Source organism: Lutjanus erythropterus, chromosome 19 (genome assembly GCF_056507025.1).
Source record: "Lutjanus erythropterus isolate fLutEry1 chromosome 19, fLutEry1.hap2, whole genome shotgun sequence".
NCBI classification, from domain to species: domain Eukaryota; kingdom Metazoa; phylum Chordata; class Actinopteri; order Lutjaniformes; family Lutjanidae; genus Lutjanus; species Lutjanus erythropterus.
In genome coordinates this window covers 27,569,534-27,589,830 of record NC_139335.1, presented here as the reverse complement: position 1 = coordinate 27,589,830, position 20,297 = coordinate 27,569,534, and the positions used below count along the sequence as shown (strand labels likewise).

Sequence of the window (20,297 nt, the reverse complement as noted above, 5' to 3'; positions counted from 1 at the left end):
TGAATTTACTTTAATTGCATTACTTTGATAATAAATCACTACCTGACTGAGTAGTTCGCTTTTTTGTCAAGTCAGTTGCCATCTATTACTAATGTTTCTGTTGTCTTCTATGACAGCGAACTGAACTGTGTTGTGGACAAAAAACATCTGAGACTTCATCTTGGGCTTGTTGCTGAAAAAGGTGATCAACGTTTTATCAACTAAATAACTTATTGATTAATCAAGAAAATGATCGCTAGAAATGAAACTAATCCTTAGTTGCAGCCCTGGTTTTTAGACAAAGAATAAAATGAGTCAAAAACTGGCACAGCCAGGTTGTAGCATTAAAGGTGCCAAGTCTTCCAGACAGGTGACGCATTTTGAAACATAAAACTTTGTTGTATCCTTTATCACTTCAATGAAAAGAAGGATATCAGGATACACAGTTAAGTTATTTATAGCTCCTGGTTTAAAGTAATTAAAGACTTAACTGTCATCTTGAGTATATGTGTATGAATTTATTATTGACTACAGTTGTAAGGTGCTTGAAAATGCACCTTGAAAAAGCTTAAAAATTGCTTGGATTTGATTTTGGAAAAGGTGGGAACCCTGGAAATATCATCGGTATTTAGAATGAAACTGGAGATTTATTTTTACCCACACAATATTCGCATGTAGCATAGTGTATTGTATAGAAATGTTATCACGAGAAAGAAAAGACTGCAGCTCTTCTTATCTGTCGGTGTTGTCTATCCACGTCGCCCTTGTTTGCTGTGCGTTATGTCATTGAGAACGTTTGCGGGCTTTAGCGCAAAGCATGTGGTCGCACCTTGAACAGCCACCAGTGTTTTGGTGGAGCCGTGAGAAAAGCCTTGGAGGAGAGGAGAGGAGAGGAGAGGAGAGGAGAGGAGAGGAGAGGAGAGGAGAGGAGAGGAGAGGAGAGGAGGTGGGAGTCAGGGATGAGGATCCTCGACTCGGTTTCGGTGAGGGAGGGGGGGAGGGAGGGAGGAAAGAGCTCTCTTCGTCCATTAATTTCCAAATGTCTGTTGCTAAGAATAGCCTCCCCCCCTTCCACCTTCCCTAACAAACACTCACAGAGTCTCGCGCGCGCTTTTACGCGCATTTTACTCCACTCACGCGCCCGCCCGTGTGCGCGCAGTCATTGTCAGCTTGGGTTGCAGCTGTATCTTTGCACGAGCTGCATGATGCCAACACCCCGCCTCTCCGACACACACACGCGCACACACACACACACATCTGGCTATAATAAGCACACTTACTGGGTCTTTGAAACACACACTTCTACAAAGATGGAAGGAAATGAGAAGCGCAGTCATCCTCTGAGCCAACAGGCGCGTGAGATTGATTAGGAGTTGGACGGTTCGAGAGGTCCAGTCTAACCGGGCTATAAAAAGCACCTGAAAATAAACAGGCGGTACACGCTCCCTCTGTCCGTGACATACGTCTGGAAGTTGGACGAGCTGCGTGCGTCATGTGCTGCGGCTGCAGAGCCGATCAGCCTCTCATCATTACAGTTCGCACAAACTGAAAGGCAACGTTTGTCGCGCACGGTGCCGGGCTATTTATTTTCATTTACAGGCAAGACTCCGGCCCGTATCCTAAAGACGCGGCCGGTCCCCTCCCTTTTATGCGCGTCTCCTTCCATTCACCGAGCCATCTATCCATCCGTCCGTCCGTCTGTCCCTCTCCTCCTCCCCTTGGGGCCGCTGGACGAACAGAGAGGAGGCCGTGTAGAGCGCTCTACTCCAATGAGAGAGGGAGACAGAAAGGACGCTCTGCCAGGACATTCGGGCTCATCGGTGCGGACGGAGGTAGACTTTTCGGGGCGGGGATGGTGAGGGACTTTCTCGGCACTGCTGCACCTCCACCAGCCAAAGCAAGATCATGAGAGGCTGTAAGACGGCGGAGAAGCGGCCGTCATACCCTTGTCTTTGACGACGCCGTCCGTGTGTCCCTGGCTCAGCTTCTGGATGGTCGCGCAGGTGACGGAGAGAAGATGATGGTTTCAGCGAGGGAGGATGCGATTGCATTCGTTTGAGAAAAGAATTTCATCCACGGCGCTCGACAACAATGACACCGACATTTCAAAGGAAAACGGTATTTTTCTTTCTCCTTTCTGCTCAAGATTGTGAACTCTGAAATGAGATGCTTTAATAACAAATTCCACAATTTTCCTGGTCTCAAGGCTTGTCAGAGCGCACTGGTAAAACAACTGTAAGGTGGCGGGAGCCACATTATTGCCACACATTGTGCCAAACATTGCGGATGTTTCAAAAATAAATAAATAATCGTAGCTTTTCCCGTTCCAATGCCTTTTAAGTCTTTTGGAAACGCGACCGTTTCCAAAATGCCAAGTTGAACGCCGCTGACAGCCGCAGCTATAGGCTGTTCATTATTTTCACATTTATTTTCGACAATCTGATTTATTGAGGCCTGTGTGATAATAGAGGCGTTTAGATTGTCATTCCATGCTGTCATGAGAGTAGAGAAATAAATCAGGAGGTTGTGCGCTCTGATACAGGCATGAACCATGGAGAACATGAAACATTCATGTTAACTCGCTCCAGTCTCCCCATGATTTCATGTTGGGGGCGAAGCCTGCTTCATACGGACATAAGAACCAACTGAGACTGAGACACCCCACAGCACTACCCTCCAGTGCAACCAGTCAGCCAACCGACCACACATTTAATTTCCTCACACCCACAATTGGCCGTTGGCAGAGACGCGCAGAGAAGAGACGGTACATGGGCGTCCTCGTCTGCTAAAACCAGCATATCTGCTCGCCGGCTGCAGGTGCTCAGCAGAAGCTTACAAGACAACCCGTTGTGCTTATGAGACGTTCTGATCCAGATGGGATGTAATGTTGTGTGGCTGCACAGCTGAGCATTGGTCTCCTTCTCCGCTGCTTCGTGAAGATTGGCTTTCGGTGTCCACAGAATGGCGCGGTTCGGAGATGAGGTACCGGCCAGGTATGGCGGGGGGCCCGGTGGAGGGGGCCCGGGCGGCCGCGGTGGTAGCAGGCAAGGAGGACCCCACGGACACGGTCACGGTCACGGACATGGACACGGGCACGGCCACGGCCATGGCCACGGTCCACCCGGAGGGCCCGGGGCCCAGAGAATGTACAAGCAGTCAATGGCGCAGAGAGCCCGGACTATGGCCCTCTATAACCCCATCCCCGTGCGCCAGAACTGTTTCACTGTCAACCGCTCGCTGTTCATCTTCAGTGAGGATAACTTCGTCAGAAAATACGCCAAAAAGATCACCGAATGGCCATATCCTTTTACCTGGCAGTGCACAGTGGGTAAGGTGGTATAGCTTTGCCCGAGGATCAGGTAGGCCTGCTCCAGACACACGTCTGACTGAATGGTTCACATGTTTTTCTCACGCCATGAGTTAAAGGCTTTACGTTAAACCCCAGTGACAAAACAAGCAGATGCATCAATGCAAGTCCATGTGAGGAAGGCTACAGGAGGTGACAGAGAGAAAGCTGGACATGTAATTTATGGCTAATTGACAGGAGAGGGGAGTGGTTGATCATAATCAATCACATTTGTTTGCAATTTCATGTCACAGTCGCGTGGGACTTGCTTGATATACGATTCCTGTCTACAGTGTGTGTGGTGTGTGTTGGTGGTGGTGGTGGTGGTAGTGGTTTGGGGGGGTGTCTAGGGGGCGCTGGTGGTTGCTGATGTCAGCATGTGCAGTATAGGCCCAGGCAGCGCCTCGCGCGGGTATAGAGGAACAGGAGGGAGAGAGAAGAGAAACGAGGGGGGAGGGGAGGAGGAAAGGTGGGAGAGACCAAGAGAGATGAAAATAAGCAGCAAAAATATTTGTGTGTGTGTGTGTGTGTGCGTGTGTGCAAGGATGCACACATAAGCTCCCATATCAACATGATGCAGGTGTCTTGCTAGATAGATATGGTGTGTGTGTGTGTGTGTAAGAGAAAGAGAGAGAGAGAGAGAGCAGTTATTAAAGTGAAAGTATATTAACATGTGCATTGACACAGCGTTTGCTTTTTAACCCATTTTGAGCCTCCTCTTAAAGGGATTTTCTGGATTATTTAATGTGGGGTTATACCAGGTAATTATCGATAATCAGTGTATTACCTGCAGTAGATGCAGGTTGGTACATCCCCAGTTTGGAGAAACGGAGAGGAGTACTAGCACAGAAGCTACGCAATTTACTGCAAGAAAATCTATTTTACCCACTTAAAAAAGTCCACCGAAAAATATTAGAATGAATTTAAGTGCATGCTATATTTGGAATATTTTCACTGCTTCACCTTGCAGTAATACTGTGTTTTCTGATAGGGAAACTGTCATTATACAAGCTCTTTCCAAACCTGCCAGATTCCATCGGTGAAATCAGTAATTTTACCTTGCACAACATGGGAATTGCTGGCCACTGTTTCGATCTGTTATACCTTTTTTCATACAAATGCCAGCCTGGTTTGCCTCAGTTTGACTTAGCATGTCAGCCCAGCACAGCAGGAATGTTCATTTCCATTATAAGGTTAGTCTTTCAACTGACGATGACTTTAGCTTGAGTTGGGCGGCTGTAAAACGACAAAAAACACTTCATTTTCTATAAATTCATCAGGATAAAAGCTTTGTGTGAATTTGCTATTCTGCTATTCAGCTTTTATTTTGAAGCAGCAAAATCAGGAAATGTTGGGCTTTTATCAGCACTTACTTAACATGACTCCTATCCAGCCCAAAGTGAACATGAAACAGTAAAATAAGGCAAATACACAGGAGAAAAACTAACCACGGGGTTCAGTTAGAGGCTACAAAAGTACGGAAAAACGTCTTTCTCTCTCTGCTCCCCTGTGCAGACATGAGTTTGGTCTCGCAACACATGCTTGTGGCAGCAAGATGTAACCGCAACCCTCGTGGAGGTGGGTCAGACTCGCTTTGGACCCACTCTGGACATAGTCCATCTCAGACACAACTCTGCTCAGCCTGGCACAGTAAAAGTGGTAATGGAAATGAAAAACAGCACAGCTTTTCACAGCACAGCCAAAAATGACAATGGAAAAGTCCCATTAGTTTGTTTGTGTTATTGTGTAATTTTAGTGAATCCAAGCTGTCCATTTAAAACACAGAAGTCACAAAATAACACAAACAAACTAACAGATGGAGGCAGTGGTAGACTATCAGCTCCTGTGTTCTACAATTTAAAATGATTGATTTTACCTATGGAGTTTGGTTGGTTTGGAGAAAGTGGCATTTGGCTTATATAACTGTGATTTTTCCATCAGAAAAGGCTGTCCAGTGGTGAAAATATTCTAAATATAGTATACACTTAAACTGACAGTGATTTTTTTAGGTGCACCTTTTTAAACTGTCTAAAATACCTTTTGTTGCTGACCCATTGCTTAGCCTCCATGCTGGTACTCTCTGCTTCCACTAAATGGGGGTTTACTGACTGGCATCTACTGTCGGTAATACATTGATTTTGGATAAGTACCTCATATAACCCCACTTCAAATAATCCCAATTATCCCTTTAATCACGCAAGATGCAGGTGTCACTGAATGAATGTGCCACCATTTCAAGCTGTGTGTGTGTGTGTGTGTGTGTGTGTGTGTGTGTGTGTGCATGTACCACATCCACTAAGTGTGACAGTGTTAAATTTCCAGCATTTCCCTGCATTTCCATCTTTCATCAAACCAGCACATATTGCACCATTCTGGGGAGAAATAGCGAGTGATTTCAGCATTTTCATGTGCAGGATTTGAGTACGTCTGTGTGAATGCATGCAAATGTGGAAGTAAGTTTCTGTGTGAGTGTTAATGACAAGAGGGGAAATTGGAGTAATGATTGTATTGATCCATGCTGATGCTTGAGCCGTGACATAACTACACACACTAATTGGGCTGCTCTAGTGAAATGTAGGAGCTACTTATAGTGCTTCTGAATCATGTCTATTCACCATCTAACTGACAGACGTGTGTGTTAGCGAGAGGGAGCGAGCGTGTGCGGGAAATCTGATTTTGCATATTCACAGATTTGATTTTAAAATCGATTTAATAACTCTAAACTCTTTTATGAAGTAGTGCATTTATTTTGGATGAAACTAGTCATTTGTCCAGTGTGTTCAAATGTTGGATTTTTCACTTTTGAACAAAATGTTTCTGGAATCAGAGTGTCATTTTTTTGATTAGTTAGGATGTGCTCCTGGCTTCAATAACAACCTCTCACTAATAGTTTCCATTTCGCTAAAAATGCAGTCCACTCATGTTTACATACTGATAGAAATAAGAACAGTAATTAATACTTAAGCTCCAAACTACCAAGGGCCTTATAAAATGCTTCATAAATTTAAGAAATTTTATCTTTTTAATTATTTTAAATTTTTGCTAATTAATTATGCTTTCCTAAACATCATAAAATGGCTTTACAAGACTGGACTATTCCATGACCTTACCGGAAAAGATTCAGGAAGACAGTCAAGTCGTGTAAATAAGCGTCTTGCTGCTGTGTACCCCAGGAGGAAGCGGGATGATATAAGAGACAATTCAGCACCAACCTGTTCACGCTGATGCCATCAGGCAAGAGATACAGAAGTATCCGCTGCCGTACCACCAGACCATGAGGTTATGAGACTCCTTAATTCATCCTCTGCAGTCTATATTTTAAAGTTTATTTTTAGGACTTGTCTAAATTGAAAAAGGGTCAGAACATCAGATGTGAAGGGCCCCATGCCCCTGTTTGCCTAATGCCCCAAAATAACAAAATCTGCCCCTGCTTAGAGTAATTGTGAACAAGCAGTACAATGTCTGCTGTATTATGCAAAGCTATAACAAATAATGGGTTAAGAAGACTTGTTGAGATTAAAATTATTAGGTTAATCTAATCTTTAATAGGTGTGATCTGTTGATTTCAAGAGTTCAAAACAGTATTTGCTCAGATATTATCTAAACTTGCAACCGCACAAAACAGAGGTTGATTATTTTTTATCACCGCCAGGCATAAGCCTGGAGAGAATCATGCATTTGGTTGTGAGTGTTCATGCTCAAGGGTCTTCGTGGGTTGTGATTCACAATTTTTGAAAATCCTATTTTATTGACAGCTCCCTCCTCTCAATCAGCTGGTATAGGGGCAGCGAGTAGGGCTGGGCAATATGTCTTATATGCCATATGCTGGAATATATAATATACATGTCAATCTACTTATTTTCTTTAATACAAGATACCATAAATTTTCAAATGTTGATAATCTTACACAGAATCCGATGCATTGTTGTAGCTTACACTACCCAGCAGTACATAAAGTAGGGCTGGGTGATATGTGCAAAATCAAATATAACAATATATGTTTTTTTTATCTCTATTGATCCTGTGACGACATGTGTAGGTGTTTTTTTTCAAAATATGACGCAATGAGATTTTTGATATATAATCATCAGTAATGTGGATATAATGACTAAGTGGGTAAAGGCAAATCATAGAAAAGCTGGAACAGTCTGGTAAATTCAGAAAATGACATCACATTACTGTAATTCAGCCTTTAACACCAGGAAAATGCAGCAATTCTGCCATATTATTGATTACACAGTATCTATATAATATCAATATATTGCCCAGCCTATAGCCAAATGTGATCAATAACTACACATGCCCACCATAACAGACACACCTGTCAGAGATCTGAGAGCTCGCTTCTTGTTGTGTAATGTTTAGCGTCTGTGCTCGGCTAACACTAGCGAGGTTAGAACCTCATGTTTGGTCTCTGATGGTCTAGAAAGAAATCTTTCGTGGATTTTCGCATTGTCTTTCAGGTATACAGTTCCCATGCCAGTGCAGAGGTGTTTGATACAATAACATGAACACTAGTACAATCTAATGTAATCCAACACAATAGCTCTGCAATAACTCCTACCTTCGTGAAGCTTATAATGTTCAATATTTGTTGATTCGATTTATGGGTAATTTCTGAAGCTGTGTTGGTGGTTTTGGTGTTCACTGGATTGTAATAAATTGTGAGATGCGCCGAGCGCAGCATTTTATCCCCCTCCCCAAGGAATACGTTCATGCTGTCAATCCTTGGTATAACTTGGTTTATGGTGGGCCACCTTGAGTAAATTTGAGATACAGATGATATTTTTCTATGGCTTAATGCAGGAAAGCTAACCAAGCTGAGACTAGAAGATGGAACAAAATGGATTTAAAAATGAAATGCTATTCTGAGACTTTCATAACCTCCTTCAATCAATATTTCAAAGACAAAAGCCACTGCATCTTTTGAGACTCTTTCCAGCAAAATTCTCATTAATAATGAGGTATAAAATCACCCATTTATTGTTAAGGATTTTGTTTTTTTCCACCTAATTCATGTATAATTGCCCTTTGAGTGGTTCATGTGTTTTAAGGTTAAAGGCTTTATGTTAAGTCCCAGTGACAAAGGTGTAACAAGCAGATGCATCAATGAAAGCCTGTGTGAGGTAGGCCACAGGAGGTGACAGAGGAAATGCTGGACATGTAATTTATAGCTAATTAAGAGAGGGGGTGGGGGGGGTATGGGGGGGCATGAACCATCGGCCTCTTTTATAAGGCCGTTGATCACCATCAATCACATTTGTTAGTAATTTCACGTCATAGTCGCGTGGGACTCACTTGATATACGATTCCTGCGTACAGCGTGTGTGGTGTGTGTGTGTGTGTTAGTCGTGGTAGTGGTTGGGGTGGGGGTGTCCAGGGGGCACTGGTGGTTGCCGATGTCAGCATGTGCAGTAGCCTATAGGCCCAGAAGAGAGAGGGAAGCAGGAGGGGGAGGAAAGGTGGTAGAAACCAAGAGAGAGATTAAAACGAGCAGTTACAATTTGTGTGTGTGTGTGTGTGTGTGTGTGTCTTTGCAACACACAAGCTCCCATATCAGCATGATGCAGGTGTTTTTCTAGATTTGGTGTGTATATGTGTGACAGAGACAGTATGTGTGTATAGTAGGGACTATGCATGTGTGCATTGAGGCATTATTTAACCCCCCCCCTCAGTTTGAGATACAGATAATATTATTGCGTGTCTTAACGTGGGAAAACTAACCAAGCTGCAGCTTGAAGAAGGAACAAAATGGATTTCATAATGAAATGCTATTTGAGGTTTTCTTAACCTCCTTCAATCGATATTTCAAAGACAAAACCCACTGCATCTTTTGAGACTCTTTCCAGCAAAAGTCCTGTTAATAATCGGGTTTTAAATCACATATTTATTGTCAAAGGTTTTGTTATTTTACTTATGTTCAATTGTCCTTGGAATGGATTAGTAACCACTAAATGACCTAATGTGCTAAAGCTTGAGTCTGCTGAGGAAGTCCTCACTCTGCAGGAGGTGGTTTAGTGACAATGCCAGTATCAATCATAAGGTCATATCAGGTAACTCCAGAGCCCACTGCACCACTGTGGACTGCCTCGTCACTTAATGTGCTTTCACAAAACTAAACTGTGTCGTTCTGACATGGTTATTAATAGAATTTCCAGTTCAAAATAATTAACAGAAAATTGATAACTGAAAAAGCCACGTAGTTGTCATAACTGTCCAATGCATTGTGTTAAAACTCACTTCTTACACACAGTACAACATTGCCAGTGTATAACCCTCAGAGTGGCACCCAGCAATTTCTGTTAGGGTGTCGCCACTGCCTCAATCCTGTAACATTTTCCAGATGTGTCGTGTCTTTTAAGTATTGCATTTGTGCAAACTGCTTTTGAATCCACATCCTTTTTGGCATGCTCCAAAAAACACAACTATGACTGTGATGGTATGGATTTTTTCTGACTGCTGTGATAAAGCATCATGTTCCTGCAGGGTGGTGATTTATCACGACAACTTTGATAATTATGTTCTATTGGACTTTATTGATAACCTGACATGTTAGGTGGTTTGTTACACAGAACCATCTTGGAAGTCGTCCTGAGAAATTGTTAGGAAAAGGACAGGCACTTTGAAAAAAAAAACACTTTTCAGGTGATTGGATGAACCATTTGTCTATCACGTCTAACACAGGCTAACTTATCAGATGAACGCTTCCATGAATGCTTTTCGCTGTCATCGCACCTTAAACCAGCTGCCAGTAGTCCCTCCCAGGAAACTGACTGGCTTCACAACTTTTGGTGTGGACAGAAACAGATAAGATGGATTCTTGCGTGATCTCATGAATCCATCTTACTTCATACATCTTTAAGGAAAAGGGCAGTGCGTAAATGCGTGTGCAGCATGCAACTGAAGGAGAGTGAGCTGTGCTGCTCATAGCTGAACAGAAACTTAAACTTAGCAGTAAATTGTCAGTCTGGCAGTAAATGTACAGTACAGGTTACAGTGTGTCAGTTAATACGTGCTCCAGCTTCTTAAGACCAAGTGAAAGTCTTGTCTGTTGTTTTCCAACTGTTTTAAAAGTAAAGGCCCAAATCATCCTGATCAGGAGAGGTTCATGTTAAGCTAATGCTAAAGTTGTACCTCCACAGCATCGTATCCCTATCAGAAGCTTTGTAATCCAGCCTTGAACTGCAATGTCTTTTTTGGAGATGCGGTAACAAATTTATGATGATAAATCCAATGCCCAATGTCCTCTTAGATATTTATCCATTTTCTCATCTTTAAAACAGCTGTTGTTGTTGTTAGCCACCCACTGGCAATCCCAGGCTTCCTTTGGCTTGAGTCCGTTGACCAATCAGAGGCTGTGTTCCTGACTTGTTGTGGCAGCACTGATCCTTAGGTGTATTACTAGAACAATGCAGCAATCTCAACATGAGATCAACCCTTTAAAATGAAATTTGATGACAGCAATAAGCTCAACCATGCAGTAGGCATCACATGACAGTGGTAATGTGGCAGTGTGATTATCATCACAGCCCTAGTCTATATGAGCAATCCCTCCACCACAGATACGTTATCGCCATACATAAAATGTGTATATTATAGTTTTATCACGTTGGGAAACATGCATGCCAGGCTCATACTGGCAAACCTCGAACGTTAATGTACCCAAACCAAGATGAGGGGCAAAATAAAACATCCCTAATTTTAGGTTTTCTTCTCAATGGTAACACAGTATCTGCCATTTGTCCTTCACTGATGTTTCATGGTCAGCATTAGAGTAAATCTTATTGCATAACACAAAGACATAAAGGGTTCGGATATATTAGTGGTGCAGTTCATTAAAATACAAAGAAATTAGCGTTTGTTCATTAGAACCTGCAGATGCTTATACTGATTTGGTGAAACGAAGTGACTGATGTGTGACTGAATGGCGACTGAAACAGCTCTTTGATTCACCAGATGTGTAAGTCTCAATGGATTCACTATTCAGCAGAATTATGACCTGCAGCTTTATTTAGTTGTGAACTGACTCTGGACCCATGGGAGTACCATATAAATAACTATTCTCTCACATCCACATTTAGATACTGTAGACAGATATTTGGTTATTTAATTAGAATTAGCATCACAGAGCTCAGGCCTGTAACCGTGCCAGTTTCTTTTTTTTTTAAACAAGTGGTAGACAAATAGTGCCTTGTTAAAAACAATTAATAGGCTACCCGTATTTATCTGTCTCACTGAGTCTGGTAAACATACTGAACTACAAACACAGAGCAAAGTGTTTAGATACAATCTATTATTAGGATTTTTTTTATTATTAGTGCAGCCTATACAGGTATTTCAACATAACTTAATTGCATATATAGAAATAATACCATACAATAAACCTTATTACATTTTTGTAATACCCCTTTCAGAGGTGGAAAAAATGTATTTTCTGGACTGATATTTAAAAAACATAACATAAAGACATAAAAACATAAAGATTCACTATCAACAATTATTTTAATACCCATCTTTTGACAAATGCATTTTGATAATCATATTTTTTAGTTCTTTCCAGTGGTTTAGCTGATGTCAGTGAAATTGTAGTTCTGAAGCACACAATTTCAACTAGATGTAGACAGTTTCAAGAGCATTATGAAGCATAGCAATCATATAATGTTGGATGTTCTACAAATATTACACATCAAATGTCTTTAATTCTTGTGAAATATAGTATAGTATATAATTTCACCACTCTTAAAGCTATTATTTGATACTCTAGCAAATACTATTGTACAGTATTTGGTAATTTATGGTAACTTTGTCTTTGTGCTTTTGCCCTTCAGAATGTGAGTATACTGTAGACTCACAAGTCATTCTTTAAAGGCTTTGCTCAATAGAGACTGTGGACAAACTCCCAGTTTTCATTGTTAAAGCTGTGTGGAAACAATTTGATAGTTTAAAAAATCCTGCACTGCAGAGAACAATCCATAATGTTTTTAGGGTTGCCCTTCATATTGGGCCGGTGACATGGCAAAGTCATGTGCTTTCCACTGAGGAGAATGGGGTTGTCCTTGAAACAATGTAAGGGGCTCAGGTTTGTTAGCAACCATTTTGCAATTAGAAATCCACAGACAATCTGTGGGTGGTGATCATCTAGTGACACAAGACTAGTGTGTGTGTGTGACCCTCCTCTCCTGCCACCGAGCTACGCACGCCTTGAAACAGCACCTCCCTAGAACCCACAACTTTTTCAAAAAAAAAAAAAAAAAAAAAAAAAGCGGGCATATCTGAGCCATCCACACTTTTTAACATGTGATTAATGCTGTGAAACGGCCATGGTTAGGGTTGCTATAACTACGTTACATAGATCATGTGAAAGTCGCATTATGAAAACCATGTGTCACTGAAGTGAAAGCATCAAGTTATGCGCCTACCCCTGCTTGCAACAATATTGCGTGTAATTACCAAAGGAGTGCTAGCGCTGATAGCAGTCATTCAACGAAAAGTGAGTAACGCTAATATTAGCATCTATGACTACTTTCAAAGCACACTAAAGCCCAATAACACTGCTACAACACCCACTTAGCAGCATTTTACTGAACAAACTTATTCCTCTGTGGAGACTATAGCTTAAATGTTAGCGTATCACTGTTTATTTTTAATGTAAGTGTTTTTGGTGTGGTAGAAGAGAGGTGATTTTCAAGGTTAACATCTGATCGCCATTTATTTTTAAAATGAAAATTGATTCACAATTTGGTCACTACTAAGTTAACACTTAATCGAACAAGTAAAATATCCAGGCCTATTAAATATGAATGTAGTCAATATTAAATCACTGCTGAATCATATGATATTGAATTGCTTTTGAATCAGTGTGTTTTATCAGATCACTGACCACAGATATCAATCAGCTGATATAAAGAGACATACATGCCCCGTCATGGTATTTTGAGCTTGGCGCTAGAACTATTGCACAAAGCATGTATTACATAAATAGTGATGTTGTCCTTATAATGTGCTCAGAAATAACTCATCATGTTACATGCTGGGGGAAAGCTGAAACTAAAAGGGTCATCCTATAGGACCTCAGAGATGAAATCCCAATCAGCAGTCCTGCTGACCTTTGACCCCAAATGCCTATTTGACCTTGTCGAATGCATATCGGGTGTCATACACTGGAGTTAGCGTAAATTGTGTAACCCTGCAGTGTGTTGAGTGTCAGCTAACGTCATAATGTGCACCTCTGCAGGACACTAATATTAGCACCTGCGAGTAGGTACATAAACACACACAAACAAACACACACATACAGGACACATACACCATATGGTGTTGCCTGCGTCATCAGAGTACACTTAAGTGTGTTTTCCCCTGCTGTTGTAAACAGAGAGGTAGTCAATATGTTCTAGCTATGTATAGTAACAATGAGCTCAGTATGATATATAATATAAGTATTATGTGTTTGATAAATTAACCACCCTTTGATAATCACTAAAAGTTTATCTGTGAGCATGCCATGGGTTATGTTGTTTGTGTTGTGTGTGAATACTCACTTTAATCTCTTAGTTCCATATAGGGTTCTATATGACCCAAAATCAATGAGATATCAAATGACCACTGAAGACTGGTGGGTTAAATCTCTTTGCTCAGCTGTTTCACTGAGCAGTCAGTCTCATTATTCTGCATCTTGAACATATTTTCTTAGTTTGTGGTAAAAATTAAAACACACTGATCTCCAGGTCATAGATGTGATTCCATATGCTACAGTAAAGCTCCTTTTGCAATGGACAAAAAACCCACTGTCACCCACTAATAGCTGGCTTTTGTCTTCAGTGGTGAAGGGTACAATCGGCATTCACTCATGGGTCAAATGGCTCGACAATAGTTTCAGGAATTGATTTGATATACTTATCTCCCAATTCAATACTATCATAGTACTTGGGTGCCACTTCAATATGTATTGCGATACTACAATTTCCGTTTGCTTTTTTAACACTAGACCCAGGGAAAAAGTTGAATCATACACTTGTAGAGACTGCATACATGACTGATACTCCCAAAAATACTGCACATTACATATCAATCAGTCTTTCTGAGTTTTATTTAAGCAGCATAATTTCCATACTGCATATAAAAATAGTAAATAAAATACTTTCTGAGGTAAACTTTAGTTGTTCCTGCTCATCAAACCAGTGCCAATAGAAAATAATAAATAAAGTAAAATGTTTGGCCAAAATGAATAAAGCACCTGAAAACTGCACACAGCAGAAAGAACCTTTTAATTAACATTCCCTCACATATGAAAATTATATGAAAAATCATATGGAAAAAAAAGAAAATCAAGGGAATCAAATTTTTTCTCCCAACCTGAGTATTTATCGGCTCCGTGTCCAAATGGCAGTTACAGAAACATGACATCTGGGTAGACACGCTAATTTTCACCCCTTTCAGTGGAGGCAAAAAAGGCCTGTTCACTACCATCGATAACTTCTGCAACTCCTTTGCTTTTTTGTCATACACATGGCTTGACTTGGTCAGCACGGCTGCACGGCACACAGCACAGTTTGACACACTTGTCTTTAAAAAGCAACTGTAAAACAATGTCTAAACATTGAATTTCATATACATTCGTCACAATAAAAGTCCCCATTATTTTGTTATCTGAAAGCTTTTATTATGAAGCAACAAAATCAGGAAATCTTGTGTTTCCATCAGTGGTAACCCGAATGAATCCTGTCAGCTGAAAGCGAACATGAAACAGTAAAATAAAGCAGATACCTGAAAGTACAAACGTCGTCAGGGGAGAGAAACTAAACTTTAAACCACAGAGATTCAGTTAGAAGTTCCAAAGGTACTGAGAACTGAACAGACAGAGACTTTTAAAAATGTCTTTCTCTCTGCTCTCCTCCTCACATGAGATGAGTCTCAGCTTTCCAGTGCACATAAAAAAACAGAAAGACAGACTTGTCAAGTAGCAATGGGAAAAAAGGTCAATAGCCTATTTTTAGCAGGTTAGCTCTGTTTAAAAAACCTGTATGCTCATTTTGGTGTAAAAACAGGGTGATTTTGCAAGTTTGCACACATCCATGTTGTCATCAACCCAAAGGATGGTAACTCTTCATTGCCACCACTAATGCTGGTGCTACTAATATATATGAAGATAGTATTTTAGTTTAAGTAGTAGTGTGACTGACCTTTTCTGCAGTTGCTTGATGTGATGCTGTATGTGTTACTTTCTGAACGTCTCAGCAGATTGCCTGGGGGAGCAAACTAACATATTTCAGGTCTCTGTGTGTGTCTGAGTCAATAGTGGTGTTCTGTTTTTTTTTTTCCTTACATATTGAGTGTGTACCTGACCAGGCCACCGCGGAGAATAGTCAGGTCTCTCACCTCCTTCGCAACCATGCAAGGCTTGTCCAGAGATTCACACACAGCCAGGCTATATATACGTAATTAAGAGAGACAGAGCGCGTGAGACACACCCAGAGAAGGAGAGTTAGAGACAGAGAGAGGGATCTGGGTGTTTTTGGGGTGGATGTGGAGAGTCAGTGATCTACGTTCACTGCAGAATCTAAATTATTTATTGGCCTTTCTCCAGCTCGCAACAGTCAGCTGATAACTACACAGACTTAACATCAGCCTAGCTTTGTGTGTGTGTACAAGATTTTGTGTTTGAATGCATGTGTGCCTGTTCATTTCTTTTAGTCCAGGGCAGGGTAGCAAATTTTCATAATTTTATGGTTCAAATCAAATCGATTCAATGCTATCGAGTATTGAAAAGTTCAATATAATATTTATATTTTTTATATAGTCAAATACTCCACTGATATTCCATCAGCTTCTTCACCAGGTCTTTGTACAGCTTCTTCCTTCAAAGTGGGTCATTGTATTGTAACATGTAATGTTATTTTCTTAATAAAACTGGTATCGAAAAAAGGATCAGGAACCGATAGAGAAGCCAAGGTATTGAAAATTTTTGACTGTCACAGTCATATTCTTTCCCGAAGGAAACTTTTGTTTCACAATTGTCTTTTCTTTGTCTTATGATAAATAAATGAGATACTTACTTTGGGATTACTGAAGTCTCATCTCAAAGGCTCAAAGCTCAAAGGTGTCTCAGAGGTTTCTGCCTCACGACCGTATGGAGCCACAAGCCTTTCATTTGACCACTGAGACAAATTTACGATCTCATTTAAGACAACCAAGTTTTCTTTTAGTTCTCACTGTTATCTCAGAAGCTGATTATTTAAGACAAATTTAAGATCAGTGCAGTGAGACCAAAAAAAAAAAAGAACATTTCAAGATCTTCAGTTGGGCTCAAATTAGTCTGGGGCTAAGACGTCCAGGAGACAAGCTAGACGAAGACAAGATCTTATTTTGAACTTTTCCTCTTCCCTTGGTTCTACCCATTTTTTTCTCTGTCCTTTCATTCGGAAAACACGCACACACACACACACACACACACACACACACACACACACACACAGTACAGTACACACTGTTCAAATGGGATCCCTCTCTGCCTTCAATCTGGTCACATCCTTGAGTCTTGGTGTTTTACATCAGACCAGCCTAAAAATAAGTAGCGATACACTGCCCCCTTCAACCGTTTTTCTTCTTATGTTTCAAGTTAGACGTGGAAAGTTCACAGCATTGTCTCTGTTAGCAGAGGGAAAATATTTAGTGCTCAAATGTATTTTTTAAGATTTGTATTCCAGATATTTGGGTAACTGGTTAAATGTTGTAAATAGGGATGCAACAGTATGATAATACCTCAGTTCACAATAAGATATTTATCACAATATGAAAAAAAAAAAAACAAAGAAAAGATGTCCATTATTATATAATAAATCGCAGCTGTATGGCAGTTTTTGTCTGTATAAAATTTGTTTCTTGTTAATGATCAATCATTAATCGATTAATCACCATGAATAATTCAACACATTAAAAATGTATGTGTTGATAATTAAGCAGTAGTATAGAAATGGTAGTAATTGTGCGTCATTTGACATTGTTTTGGGACAGTTAAACTTCAGCTTAAAGTGAAAGCACTTCTGCTTTTCTTCTTTAATACAACAAAATGAATTAATTCAGCCATGACCTAAGCATGTGCAAAAAATGTGCAGTAATGAATTCTTCAATTATACATCAACAAACACAATACAGCAAACTGTAGGAGTTCTTTTATAAAATAAAAATAATAGATTATAGTAATTAACCACGTCATATCACGGTATATATTGTCACAGTGTGGTATACATTTTGTATAATGATATCACAATATTCAATATATTGTTACATCCCTAGTTGTAAGTCAAATGTTGTGTGCTTATGCACTTTGTGGTGAAAAAATACATGTTTTTAAAGTGGAGGAGGAAAGAAATAAGAAGAGACATGAGGCAAAAAGCTGTTTCTGCTCTGCTCCTCATATGCAGCAGGACTCGAGATACAGAACAGGGAGATGGACTACTGAGTGATGGAGGCAGAGACAGGGGAGGGAGGGGGGTCAGTAAGACAGAGACATTATAGAGAGGGATAGACTGAGAGAGAAATGAGAAACAAGAGAGAGGGAGAATCAAACTGCCTGTCTGCATATAAATCATTTAACACAAAGCGGTGGAGAGACAAACACTCAGGGCCGGGCCAGCTACACTGCAGCCAGAATGCACACACACACACACGTTTGTCACTTAGAAAGACATTGCATTGACTTGCATTTATTCCTCTGAGATGTAACATACCATAACAGCCACGTGCCAAACCGCATTCATAATCTTAAAGGTCCAGTGTGCAGGATTTACTGGGATGCTGCGTTGCCTCTAACACTTTACCGACATCACAACGGTACAATAATGATATTTAACATCGACAAGACAGAGCAACATCACGTTATCAAATCATGTTATTGTCCGACATGAACCCTGCATCGCAACAATGGCAGAAACATAGCAGACAAGTGTAAAGACAGGAAGTGGAAACAGATGCAAACTCTAAAAGTAAAAGTCCAAAATAAAAGCCTCTCAACATGAGGAATTCATAACATAAAATATTTAAATAAATAAAATATTTTGCTTCTTTCAGGGTGGGTTTGGACCATTGCAGCGGTGCAAAAGTCACTGTGTTGCCAGGGAACAATTTGTCTTCAATCCGATTGAAATGATTTTGACTAGAAATAGTAAAAACAGAAATATAGTTACCCGATATAACATGCTTATTTACATGCCCCAAAGCATTCATTAGAGCATAAGCTTTTTGACCTGCGCAAAGTGGTTTTGCACATTGGGAAGCATCTAATCTGCTGGAAATATAACAGAAGAAGAAGAAGTGGTTCTGACTGGGAATTTTCTCCCTGGGAACAATATTAGCGTCTTAGCGATTTCTGTCCTTCGCAGACACTGGTTCATGACACATCACCTACCCCCACTTGGTGCAGAGAAGTGCAGAAAGAATATATTTATTCCAGTCAGAGAGGAAAGACTGGTGTATGTGTTTCATGTGGTTATTATTTAATCTAATTTAATTTAGGGCTACAACTAATGATTATTTTCTTGATTAATCGATAGGTGTTTAGGCCATAAAATGTCAGAAAATGCCAAAAACTGTAGATCAGTCATCAATCATTGCAGCTCTATCCTAATTATCTAATTATCAAAGGTTTACACCACCCTTCTCAATCAGATTCTCCAATTAAGGTGTTTGCTTGAAGCACATTTATTCTGATTCTCCAAGCTCACCTCTAGCTGCCACTAAATCCTAGACACTGGTCCTTTAACCAAGTCTTCACCATGCTATGCAGAGGCACTGTGACTTAACATATTTGGTTAATGCCACCCCACCCTGCCAAAACACACTCACTCTGTTTTCCTCTCCCCTAATTTCTCTCCTCCCCCTCTCCCTCACTCCTCTCTTTGAGTGATAGGAAGTGAAGTTTTGTCATCTCCTCTCACGTTTCACTACCTGTACTTTTTCTCTTTCACTCAAATCCTATCCATCATCCTTTCCTTCTCTCTCTCTCCTCCCCGCCACTGCTGCACCACTCGCTCTCCTCCACTGCATCCCGTCCTCCCACTAATTGGCCGCTTCCGCCTTTTGTGATGCTAATTTAAAGCATTTGTTTGAAGTTTTGGGAATATTTTGCAGAACATCCTGACAGCTGCAAGTCTTGTTTGGTTAAGTTTGCTCGTAATTGTTGCCAACAAGAAGTGCATGTTTGTCTGCATATGTGTTAGGGTTGTTGTTCTGTTTGTGTGTGTGTGTGTATGTGTGTGTGTGTGTGTGCGCGCCCTCTGGGCTCAATCTGCCTACCTCATACCTTTGACTGTCTGGTAATAAATGTGTGAATTGATCTGTATCCTGAGTCCCTACGGGCAGACTCGGCACTGGGGTTCGCATGAGCACACACACACACACACACACACACACACACACACACACACGCACAGCCCAGTACACACACACACACACACACACACACACACACACACACACACACACACACACAGCCCAGTACACACACACACACACACACACAAATACACACTCACAGAACTAGCAACACAATCAAGCTTATAAGAAAGCCTAATCTGTTTAGCTTGTTTTTCTTAATTTTTTCCACACTTCAAAATATATTCATTTTTTTTCTTTTGTGCTGTACACTGTCAAAAATAAACTATTTGTTTTAACTTTAAAAAAGTTTGTGTCTAGGCTGCCGTAAAAATTTAAGTTGACTGAATTTGAAAATACGAGGTAATATCATAATTCTTAAAAATAAATCCAATCAGACTTGTTATTAATTCAGTTGTACTTGAGAAAACATGTTTGCTAAGCTTAAAATATTAAGTTGAACCAACAACTCTTCAGTTACACTGATTTCCATTTACCTTTTCTCAGCTTGAAAAGTCACTTCTTCATTCCACACAAAGAACTTACAGCTGCAGCCGCTTTCTTCAAACTATAAAGCAGTGCCTTTTTAGAAGTCTGCCAATAT

At 40.5% G+C, this 20,297-nt stretch overlaps 1 protein-coding gene across 1 annotated transcript in view; it reads left to right on the top strand.

Annotated features, from left to right (window-relative positions):
* Window positions 1-1,471: 1,471 nt before the first annotated feature.
* cacna1aa (calcium channel, voltage-dependent, P/Q type, alpha 1A subunit, a) overlaps window positions 1,472-20,297 on the top strand; it is a 138,040-nt gene continuing 119,214 nt past the window's right edge. The window contains exon 1 of the mRNA XM_084743617.1: window positions 1,472-3,278. Coding sequence (XP_084599743.1) covers window positions 2,941-3,278 — 338 coding nt within the window. The 5' untranslated portion in view covers window positions 1,472-2,940. The remainder of the gene's footprint in view (window positions 3,279-20,297) is intronic.